A 12179-nucleotide genomic window follows, 5' to 3' on the forward strand; every position below is an offset into this window, starting at 1 on the left:
GGTCCCATCTACATGGGTACCATTTTCTTAATTCAGCTCCTGTGGCCGGTGTTTCCCATTGCCAAAGGTCTTTTTAAAAAGAAATTGTGTGATAATGTAATAACATTATAGTGGTCCACTATTCCCACACAAGGATTCCCAGATTTCATCTTTTTAAAGGCAAGTATATAGCCCTTTCCTTGCTTAATTATAAGGGGAAATATGTAGCCTACTCTTTCCCCTTATAACTGCAACAAAAAGGCCTAGACGATTACATTTTTAAATGAAAGCTGGGAATTGGTAGACTTCTGCAGTAGACCATTATAATGCTATAGCAATCTGTCAATTACTAGTTTTTTGAAAAGCCTTCTGGTGGCATGGTGGAAAAAAGCAGCTGTGGGTAGCTGAGGCAAGAAAAGTGCAGTTAAAACTGTTGTGAAGATGGCTCTGTTGCTAGTGCAGATACCTCTGCATTCACTGCCGCAAGAGCTCCATGGAGGATCAGGGCTGCGTGGAGATAGCCCGCGTTCCAAGGCTTGGAACAAAGCTGCTCAAAGCGCTGCCTTCCCAAAGCTTGCATTCTTCCCACTTCTTGCCTTCTCCCATCCCTTGTAGGATTCCTCCACACACCCATACCCTAATCAGCACTATTAGAGAGGACTGTCGTCTGTATAATTCCCCGCTGCTTGATGCAGTTGGTGGCAAAATCTAGACATTCCGTGGGGACCACGAGGGCACCAGGAGTCCCACAGTGCAGCATAACAATTCCTGCATGGAAGTCTGTGTAGAAAACTGGAGCAATCCCATGTGTGAATTGTCCACCTGTGATGAGCTGTGTGTCTCTCTTTCACAACACTTGCATGCAGTGACGTCCATATGGGAAATTTTTATCTTCTCTGCACCAGACTTCTCCAGTTGGATAAATGGTTCCCCTAGCTAAGCACAGTGTGTGGTGGGGCTGCTCTCCAAAGCAGGCTGTCTGCTTGCCACACTCAACTGATGCCTGACCTTATCAGTGAGCCACAGAGGTGCTGCTTGTGCTTTAAACAGGCTCAGCAGGAGCCACTGATGGTCCATACGTAGGGTGGCCAACTCTGGGCTGGGAATTGCCTGGAGATTTGGGAGCAGTGCCTGGGAAGGACGGGAGGGAGTAGGTTTGCCAGCTCCAGGCTGGGAAATACCTAGAGATTTGGGGGGTGAAGCCTGAGGAGGGTGGGGTTTGAGGAGGGGAGGGACTTCAATGGGGTATAATGCCATAGAGTCCACCTTTCAAAGCAGCCATTTTCTCCAGGTGAAGTGATCTCTGCCACCTGCAGATCAGTTGAAATTCCCGGAGATCTCCAGCTACCATCTGGAGGGGCAACCCTATCCATATGGGTCTGATGCATAAAATTGGGAGTCCAGTGAGCCCTAATGGATTTTCTCTAGTGTGAATTTTTGCTAACCTTAATGACCCAGTGGCCAGGTAATGAAATATTTCAGATTTGCATATATCATGCCCAAACTATTGCATGCCTGAACGTCATTTTGCATATGAAAAAGCAACCCTACATAAAAAGGGCAGGGCTCTGGTCAGACCCAGGGGAAACTTAAATTTTTTTTTTTAAGGTGAAGCTGGGCAGAGCCCCACACAATCACGACTCTGGACCAGAATACCTCTCCCCATCTTGTCCACAGTGCAGATTTCTACTCTTTTTATAGTTGAGGGAACCTCATGCACACAACAGGGAAGGGTATTGATGAGGGTAGTCTATGATACTGTGATACTGATACACCACTAACCCTTCTTTCTGCAAGGACCCCAAACTGTCTGTGAAATAAACGTTGGGCTTTAAACAAAAATTAAAGTTGGGGGAAAGTTGGCAAAACTGGAGACTTGGTGGTTACTGTTTTTGAAACCTCATACTTGTTCTTTAGAATGGTATTAATATATAAAACCTCTGACTTGACCAAGGTGTCTTTGTGCAGAAGTTGTTTTATTTCTCAGGGCAGCTCTCGCCATTCCTATTGACCCAGGAGAGGGACCCCCCCACCCCGCTGGGCTTCTTTCTCCTGCTTGCAGGTCTGCTGTTCTTTTTTGCACAGCGTGTGTTGCTTTAACAACGGCACGGGAGGAATTCTAGCTGCTGCAGCTTTTCCCAACAACGGCTTTGATTTATTCTATGTATTTATTTACTTCATTTATAGCCTTCTTTTCTTGCACAGATGTAAGACGGATTACAAAATTCAATCAGACAGACTGCATGAAGTCTCCACTAAGCTATGTAGTCTAGAGTTCCAGAACTGGAAAACTGTGCAGATAAACACATAAGCAAAAAAGAAAAGAAAAAACTGCCACCATTCAGAAAACAGGTTGTGAAGATAGAAGACAACACAGTAAAGTCAACTGCGATCCTGTTTTCTACAAAAAGTAACGTCCCGAGCTGTTCTGATATATTTCAGTTCTTGTGTAGCTGTCTGCCGTGGCAGTACCATGCTAAGCGGAGTGAGGGGGGATAGAATATATTTATTTATTACTACAGCACAAGCCAGACTACAATATATATAAACTCTTATAAAATACAAAATTATAAAATGCCTGGGATACTTATAAAATTCTACCTTATTATAACAATATAAAATTCCTTGCATGGCGAGAAGTTAGAAGATTAGTGTTCATTTAAGTTTCCAAGTCCCCAAGTGGCGAGTCTTACAAATAAATGCACAAAAACTAGCGACTTGCTTTATGACCAGGGCATCCCCCTCCCAAAGTAAGTTCTTGGTTTTTCCCTCTTGGTAGCTAGCAGTAGTTTTTTTGAGTAAGGGAGCTATGAACTTTAGTCTGGCTTGCTCATTAAAGGGACACTTAAGAAAAGCATGTTCAACTGTGTCTATTTCTCCCGACTTGCAGGGGCAGAGTCTCTCTGATCTCGGTACCTTCTTATATCTAACTTCTAGAATTGCTGATAGTAGGGCTGAGCATCTTGCCAACGTAAAGGCCCTCCCATACTTATTCACCTCTAACAGTGATAAATACTCAGCTGGTGCTAGAACAAATCTAGTCCTATTGGGTGCCATAAATGCTGGGGAGTTTGAGAGGTCTGTTTGACGTTCAGTGTCAAATAGCCTTTGCTTGATTTCCTGCTTTGCCATGAGGGGGGGATAAAAAATCTGGCAAGCTTTGCTGGCTTGATGGCTACCCCTCTTCCCCGTGTTCTACTGGTCTTGTCCGTGAAGCACTTTTCTAGTCACACCACTCAAGGGACTGCTGGGTGCCCCACAGCACGGAGGGCCTCGAACCCCTCCCGGTCCCAGTTGTTGCTGCACAGACTCGGCTTGGGTTTGGCCGGCTGCTGCTAGAGCCGTGGACGAGATGGGCATACCTTGGCTGGGGTAACAAAATACCTTGAAACAGCCCTGGGTGAGACAGCAGTGCAAATTGCAGCAAGAGCAGTAATGTCTGGACCTGCTTAATGCTCGAGGACAGAAGAACCACAGCAGGTTCTTTGGAACTGCAGGGTCATTTATGCAGGGGAAATTTGCCTTTGGTTTGCTGCAGTTTTCTGCTCCTAATTTTCAAACATCATATGCATGAGCGATTCCCCCCCCCCCATTTCAGGAGTACCTTGTGATTAATTAGGCATCCCCAGTGAATCACGGAGCTTCTGAGCCCCCCCCCCCGAAAACTCAGCCTTGTTGCACTTTACTTGGAGGGGGTGGGTCAGCTCTTAAAGGGACTGCCTGTGCTTTTGCTGGGTATTCCTCCCCACCTTTCTTCAACAGCTCCCTCCCGGGAGCTGCCTTCCAACCTTTGCAGCCTTCTTCAGTGTCTTCCTGCACATTTCATGAAGGTGTAACTCTCTCTTTTGTGCTTTACTTTGAAGGAAGAGGTTGGATGGGACAGACACATGGAAGGGATGGGGTGGGGCGAGGCTCCTTCATAATATGCCGGAAATGTGCACAGGGAATTGGAAATATTTTTCAGCTGCAGACGGGGCTCTAAAAGGGGGGGGCAGATGCCTTGGGGAGGCTGAGGAGTGCGGAGAAGGGGAAATGGTCCTGAGCCTAAACGAGGGGATGTTGGGATGGCTGCTGGACAGGTAAGGGCAGCACCGTTCACAATAAGCAGCCCAACCTCTGGCTTCCTGGAAAAGGCCGGGATGCAGCTTGCCAAGTTCCATCCATCCCACCCCCTCGGGAGCACTGAAGCCCCAGTGAGCACAAAGAAAAATCCAATTTTTATTAAAGCTGATGTTAAACCCTGTTGAATTCTAAGGGTGGGAATATTCCATCCTTTGCATCCACAGAGGAAGAGCTGGGGGTGGGGGCGGTAGCCATAGTCATTCTTGAGTCTGTCTGCCGTTGTGTTTTTTCCAGATAGCTTTACAACTTTCCAAGGGAAGGGAAGATTTATTTCCCTTCTTAGTTCAGTTAAGGGTTGCCAGCCCTTGTGGGGGCAGAGATTCACCAAAACTGCACCCCACAATATAATTTCCAGGTAGGTAACTGGACATTTTGTCACTGCATCACACCATGTTCAAGGATTTTCCTGACGCTCTATAGTAAAAAACCATAGAGTTCCAAGGATTCCTAGAGCATTCAATGATATTCTGACATCACTGTCAGTTATGCAGCCAGGAATAACATCGCAGGACACCATTCCAGCCCCTCCATTTTTCCTCTGCAGCACACCAGAGCGAGGTTGGGCAACAGAAAGCAGAGTCACCTGCCCTCAGCAGGCACTTGGCAACCCTAGTCCAACTGCATTCTCTGCCTCCAACTTTCCTTTTAAAGCCTGGACATGTGATTAATGGCCTGGCCCCTCCAAATGCTTTTGCTGTGTCTGACTGTGAAGGGGACCCAATTGAACTATGCCACGGGCAGGTAAGAGACAGTGCAACCCTAAGCCTGGGAAGGACAGGGACCTCAGTGGGGTGCTATGGAGTTCCCCCTCCAAAGCATCCATTTTCTCCTGAGGAACTGATCTCTGTAGTCTGGAGATGAGCTGTAATTCCGGGGTGATTCCCAGGTCCCACCTGGAGGGTGCTGGCATCCCTATTGCTGGGTCTTCTCTGCAGTAGCTGGACAGCTTCCAGTAGCTCACAAGTTACTTATTGGAGATCTAAACTCTTAGCAGAGTTAGTGAAGTTCAGCGAAGCTCCTGCCCAGTTGTCAGCCGCGGTTCGCTACAGAGTGGCTGCCTTCCCAACCAGCATCCACCTCGTGTGGATTAGGTATATAATGGCCCAGGGGTGTCTCATCTGAGTGACTTGGGCAGAAATAAGGCTTTGAGCTGAACAGAGCGCCACGGCATCATGCACAGCCAGCCAGTGTGGTGTAGTGGTTAAAGTGTCAGACTAGGATCACGGAAACCTGGCTGGAACAGGGAAGAAAGGAGGCTAAAGCGACCGTGCGTTTCCGCCCAAAGTCACATGAAGCGTGTTTGAAAAGGGGAAGTCTGGGCAGGGTCACGTGAGAGAGCTTGGGGACCTGACTCACGGGGTCATGTGACAGTTTTGAATCCCAAGAAGAACTTGGTGGGTGACCTTAGGCTGCTTGTGTATATATTCTCAGCCTAACCTACCTCACAGGGTTGTTATGAGGATAAAATGGAGGAGCAGAGAATAATGTACACTTCGTTGCAGGATGTAAATAAAGTTGCCAGCTCCCGGTTGCTAAATACCTGGAGATTTGGGGGTGAAGCCTGAGTAGGGTGGGGTTTGGGGAGGGGAGGGACTTCAATGGGGTATAACGCCATAGAGTCAATCTTCCAAAGCAGCGGTTTTCTCCAGGGGAACAGATCTCTACTGCCTGGAGATCAGCTGTGATCTCTAGCAACCCTAGGTGTACATGAAGCACAACAAATAAATGTGACTGGGGGGGGGGGCAAAGTCTCCCCCAGCCGTATGTAACCCTGCCAATATTGTGGGCTTTAGGACCCAGGGGGGCTCACTGAGCAGGGGCAGTTAGGTAGGTTACTGACTGCAACACCCCGGAGTCAGTTGGGCTGGCTAGGAAGAGGGAAGCCAGAGTTAAATGGAGGGGATCGATCATTTCCCTTTACAGGTCAGACTGGGGAGAGAGAAGAAGGCCTTCAGCATCCTCAGCAGCATGCATCAAGAACGTAAAGGGAAGCAACAACCCTGCATTCAGACTTTAAGTCGTGGACTTTTCTTTCCTTGTGATTGCACTTGGTGTTGTTTACCAATGTACGGCGTGCCCTTCCTGGAGGGCGCTGAAGATCTTGTGTATTGTGTTTGTGTTAGTAATTGGTTGTGTTGTGGTTCGGGCGGGGAGAGAGACCCGAATCGTTATTTCAAGAAAACAGTTTATTTGCAGCTGCTGACTCAGAGGCCCTAATGGGCAGAAATCTCTGAGCCCCGATTGTACTGAGGGAGAGATATTTATCCAAATTCAAGATGTGACAACCCATCAACATTCAGGGTAAAGCTGATAGCACTACAGACATAGAGGCGGCAGTAGAGGAACAGTTTCACCCAGTTCTTGTTATGGTTTACTGTAATCCTCTGTGACTCTTGCCCCAGTTACTAGCACACAGACACACCGAGATATCCTGCCCAGCAACAAGCTCTTCCCTTGCTGTCCTAATACATTTTCAGCACTGGTTCCCAACCGGGGGTCCGCGAGAACTAAATTAAGGTCCGCGAAACAAAGTTATAAACCCATAATAAATTAATATTTTCAATTAAAAGTTCTCTATTATAAAAATATATATTCAAATATTATTCTAAGTTTAATGTTTAACTAACAGTGATGATTAAAGTTTATTTTCAAATTCTCTGAATTTTTATTTTGAACTTTGGGGTCCCTGCACCGGACAAAAAAGTCCTAGTGGTCCCTGGTCAAAAAAAGGTTGGGAACCACTGGTTTACAGAAAAAGAAAAGAGATTATTACAAATTGCTAAATCGGTGGACCTTCCATAGTCAGGGGAAGTCTACCTTGCTGCCTCAGCTGGTTACTTGGAAGTTATATGTTGCGCTGTTCTATTAAATGCTTTGCCGTTCTGTTGTAAGCCATGTCGCATCTGTCCACGAGTAGTGCTGTCAGTTTATTGAATTCAGAAAAAAAGAAAAAGAAACCCTTATCCTCTAGTGGGGATTTGTATCAACAGGGTTACACGTAGGCATTTAGTGGGATATCAGCAAAAGAGGCCCAGAGACGCCCTTTCTTACATGCCGCTTCTCACCTTGGGCGGCCGCTTCCGCCTCCTTTCTTCCCTGTTCCAGCCAGGATCCAGCCGGGATCGAACGCACGGCCGACAGGGAAGAAAGGAGGCGGAAGCGGCCGCGCGTTTCCGCCCAAAGTCACGTGGAGCATGTTTGAAAAGGGGAAGTCCGGGCAAGGTCACGTGAGAGAGCTTAGGGACCTGACTCACGGGGTCATGTGACAGCCGCCACGTGACCCCACTGGAAGGAAGAGATGGGGGGGAAGGGGAGGCCGGCAGAGGGAAGAAACGAAACCGCCTCTTCGAGGAGAACCGGCCAATCGCCTGGGGGCAGGGAAAGGGGCTCGGCCAATCCTCGCCGGAGGGGGCGTGTCCTGCCGCTGGGACTCCGCTGCACGGGCTGGGCTGGGGTCGGGAGGGCTCGCGCCGCTGGCAGGTGAGTGGGCCGCTCCGGGGGTCCCTCTGGGAGGAGGGGGGGAGGATGGGGCAGGGGTGCTGCAAGGGTTTTTTTCTCCCCCCCCCCGGTAGCTAAATGGAGCCTCCACGTTCATTGGCAGTCTACATCAGCAGGCAAGCAACAGGGCGCATCTGGCTGCTCTCGGCTGGCAGCTGGATATTGGGCTGCTGGGGGTCGGAGCCGGCGGGCCTCTGGGGTTCTGGCGTGTCATCCCACCTGACGGGCCTCACCTGGAAAAGGATACTCGAGAAGGTGCAGAAAAGAGCCACCAAAATGATTAAGGGACTAGAGCAACTGTCCTATGGGGAGCGGTTAGGACGCTTAGGGCTGTTTAGCTTGGAAAGAAGGCGGCTGAGGGGAGACATGATAGAGGTCTATCAAATTATGCATGGTGTGGAGAGAGTGGACAGGGAGAAGCTTTTCTCCCTCTCCCATAATACTAGAACGCGGGGTCATCTGCTAAAGCTGGAGGGGGAGAGATTGAAACAGATACAAGGAAGTAATTCTTCACACAATGCAGAGTTAAATTGTGGAACTCCCTGCCCCAGGGTGTGGTGATGGCTGCCAACTTGGAAGGCTTTATGAGGGGAGTGGACATGTTCCTGGACAATAGGGCTAATCATGGCTACTAGTTAAAATGAATACTAGTCATGACGCATGCCTATTCTCTCCAGGATCAGAGTCGCATGCCTATTATATTAGGTGCTGTGGAACACAGGCAGGACGGTGCTGCTGCAGCCGTCTTGTTTGTGGGTTTCCTAGAAGCACCGGGTTGGCCACTGTGTGAACAGACTGCTGGATTTGATGGACCTTGGTCTGATCCAGCAGGGCCTTTCTTATGTTCTTATTATATTAGGTGCTGTGGGACACAGGCAGGATGGTGCTGCTGCAGCCATCTTGTTTGGGGACTTCCTAGAGGCACCTGGTTGGCCACTGTGTGAACTGACTGCTGGACTTGATGGGCCTGGGTCTGATCCAGCAGGGCCTTTCTTATGTACATCTGTGAGTGAAGAACATGTCAGGCGTTAATCTCTTCTCCTTCCTTTGCCTCCTGGCAGTGCTGTTGTCACTGCTGGGCGTTGCCCCCTCCTGCCCCCTAAGATGGGAGTGAAGACACGCGCATACGTTGTAACCGAGGTCGGTCCGGCTCCCAACAACGGGTTTACATGGCAGTGATCAGACCCTGAAGAACTGCCCTGTTCCTGATAAGACTCTGGAACTGTCTGAGTGAGCAGATGGGGACTTGGGCTGGCTGTGTTAAAAGGCAATTTAAAAAACCTTGGCAATAAAGGAGAGAACCAACCCCCCCCCCCACTCTGCCTGTGGTGGGTGGCTGTTGGAGAGTCTTTGTGTGCCTACTTGAGATATGTCCCAGTGGCCTCGCCTACATCTTGTGATTGCCTGCAATGGTCCCACCCTACCTTTCTAAGCTACTGTACATCGGCTTCTTATTTTGCAGCTTCACTGTCGCATATGCAGGGATTCTGGACCCAGAGGCTTCCTTTCTGCTGAAGCAGCTGGTCTGGTCTCTTTTCTGGATCCGAAGTACTGGTGAGTTCTGTTCTACCTCTTAGCTTTTGTTTGCTCTGTGCACATGTGAGTGTGTGCGCTTTTGTGATTCTCCGAAGTGGTCCTTCTGAAATTGTCCTTAGTTTTCTGCATGATGGACCCTCCCCAGTCCCCTCTTTATCGTGTTTGAACAAATGCTGTGGCCATCTCCTGCTTTCCTAGAAATACTCTAGGAAAAAATAGGGTGAGCATGGATGCGCCGAACAACGAAGGTGCCTGAGGCATTGATACAAACAGCTGCAAGAGCAAGGGTCCTCCACCTTTTTAAGCCTGTGGGCACATTTTGAATTGTGACGCAGCATGGTGGGCGCAGCAGCAAAATGGGTTCCGCAGTAGGCGGAGCCAGCCACAAAATGATTGTCATAGCTTAAGTTCAATTAAGCTGGAGAGCCAGCATTGTGTAGTGGTTAAGAACGGTGGACTCTGATCTGGAAAACTGGGTTTGATTCCCCACACCTCCACATGAGGGGCAGAGGCTAATCTGGTGAACTGGGTTTGTTTCCCCACTCCTACACATGAAGCCAGCTGGGTGACCTTGGGCTAGTCACACTCTCTCAGCTCCACCTACCTCACAAGGCGTCTGTTGTGGGGAGGGGAGGGGAAGGTGATTGTAAGCTGGTTTTATTCTTCCTTAAGTGGTAGAGAAAGTTGGCATATAAAAACCAACTCTTCTATCATAGTGCAGATCCTTGTGCTGTGGTGGCTTGTGCTGCCCAAACAACATTTTAAAAAATTGCACAGCTAATCAGAAGCCTTGCTGGGCAAAAGCCCCACCCACTTCCTAAAAACACTTGGCGGGCGCCAGAAAAAGTGTTGGCAGGCTTCATAGCACCCACGGACTCCACGTTGGGGACCCCTTTGCTAGATCAAAACCAGCGTGTTCTGTAGTGACTCCACCACCTTAGCTGCTGCTCTGAAAGCAGCCAAAGAAAAAGAGAGAGTGTGCATACCTTAAAACTGCAATGCGAAGCATATGCATGTGGTAAGACTTGCTTCAATGTGCAGGGTTATGCTTCAGTGTGAAACTGGGTAATAATTTTTCCTTGTGGGCCTTTTGTGTGAGGAAGAGGGACCCAACCAACTAAGTTGCTAGCAAGCCCAGCTGCTGTTTCTCCCCCCCCCCCATGCTTGCTGATGTGGGGAGAGAGATGCACCAGGAATGGCCTTTCCCATGCCTCCATCTCCCTCTTGTTTCCTAAGACAGAAGATCAGAGCCATACAAAGAGGTGGGGGGGGACGGCACTCCTTGGGACCTAAATCTGGTTCATGGTGTTAGCGGGTGTTGCTTTACTGGCACTCTTTGACACCTGTTTCTGGCAGCTTTCCTCCTTGTCCCTTGCCTGCTGGGGCTTGTAGCTGTTGCCCGCATGGGTTGGATGTCCTTTGTGCTTTTCGTTTGTTTGTTTTTAGATTAAGGAAGCTCCTACAAACCTCGTCTAGAGCTTTGGAACTTTGCCAGGAGTTTCTTCTCAGTTCACTTCCTCCTGTGCTCGCCAGCTGTCTTCCGGCTGGGTTCGGGGAGGGGAGGTGGCCCCTCTGGAGTGTTCCTTTACCATGGGCATCTCTGCTTTGCCAAGCTCCGGGAACAGATGAGGCAGCTGAATTTTCCCTCTTGGGGTGTCCAGCGACACCCCAAGTTCACCACGAGCCCACTTTGATGCACCAACTTCCTCTACTTTTCAGCTGCACCTCGGTTAGCGCACGGTCACGAGGTGACTGTTGCATAAGAGGAACTGGTGAGCCTGGGGTTACTTTGATTTGGACATCTTGCAGCCGCAGCCCTTGTTGGGTGGGGTTGTTGACTTTCTCTGTCCTCTCCCTCTGCCGCAGACTTGTGCAACAGACACTCAATGTGACTTGCCAAATCCCCTGTGGTGAACGTGAAGTGGGCAATCTCCATTCCTTTACTTGTGACTGGGCTTTGACTGCAAGGGTTGGGGGCAAGTTGTACGCAGCTTGACTTGTGGGCTGGAGCATAGCTTCAAGCAAGGGACTATCCCCTGGCTTTGTGGACATAAATGGGTTGGGTGGTCCAAAGTCTCTTTCAGGGTGCCTCACCTGTTGAAAACCCAGGGAGGCTCTCAGGATTCATTTGCACTTGTAAAAGAAATGGAGGAACTAGAAACCTGATTTGAGCAAATGGCTCTTGTGCACAATCTTGGCTTAGTGCTGGGAAACTGAGGCCTTTCCTACTGCTGGTATTCAGAGGTTTACTGCTCTTATCATGGAATTTCCCTTTAGTCATCCTTGCTAGTAGCCGCTGATAGACTTCTCCTCTAAGGACCTGTCTAACCCCCTTTTAAAACCATCTGTGCTCTTGGCCATCACTACATCCTCTGATGGTGAATTCCACATTTTAATCACTTGTTGTATTAAAAAGTTCCTTTTGTTTGTCCTGAATTTACTGACCATCAATTGTATTGGACCCCCCTGAGTTTGAGTTTTGGGGAAGAGGGGTAAAAAGTTTTCTCTGTCCACTCTCTGTACCCTGTGCGTAATTTTATAAAACTCTGTCATGTCCCTTTTCAGTTGTCTTTTTTTCTAAGCTGAAAAGCCCCCATCTCTTTAGCCTTGCTTCATAGGAAAGGAGCCCCAAAGTATCAGGGGATAGACTGAAAAATGTAGTTTTTTGTGTCGTTTGAACTGAGAAGACTAGAAGAGGCTCAGGAACTGGGGAGTAGAACTGGTTCAGGACCAGACGAGAGTCTTGTCGATTCAGGCATTGTTCTTAACATGGATGTTAATTTCTATATTGAAAAGTGTGCTTTGGAGCACATGGATGAAATTCTTGCCTCTGGCCAGCAGCACTTTCCATCCCCTGGAGGGGCAGATGGGGTTAGACTAGCTCTTGTCGTTCCTTATTTTTGTGTCAGTCTCTTTCTCCTTCAGAGACTCATTTTTCTGTGAGCCCTTCTAAGGAAGGCTGATGAGCCAGGAGAAAGTTGGGAGAGAGAGAGAGCCTTCCTTCAGGCAGGGGGTTGGTCTGGATGGCCACCTAGTAGCCCTGT

General features: G+C 48.9%; 1 protein-coding gene across 1 annotated transcript in view; it reads left to right on the forward strand.

Moving 5' to 3' along the window:
* The first annotated feature begins 4011 nt into the window (after positions 1-4011).
* GRN (granulin precursor) overlaps positions 4012-12179 on the forward strand; it is a 41793-nt gene continuing 33625 nt past the window's right edge. Inside the window, exon 1 of the mRNA XM_056864706.1 lies at positions 4012-4058. Coding sequence (XP_056720684.1) covers positions 4012-4058 — 47 coding nt within the window. The remainder of the gene's footprint in view (positions 4059-12179) is intronic.

The sequence above is a fragment of the Euleptes europaea genome, chromosome 18 (genome assembly GCF_029931775.1).
Source record: "Euleptes europaea isolate rEulEur1 chromosome 18, rEulEur1.hap1, whole genome shotgun sequence".
NCBI lineage: Eukaryota > Metazoa > Chordata > Lepidosauria > Squamata > Sphaerodactylidae > Euleptes > Euleptes europaea.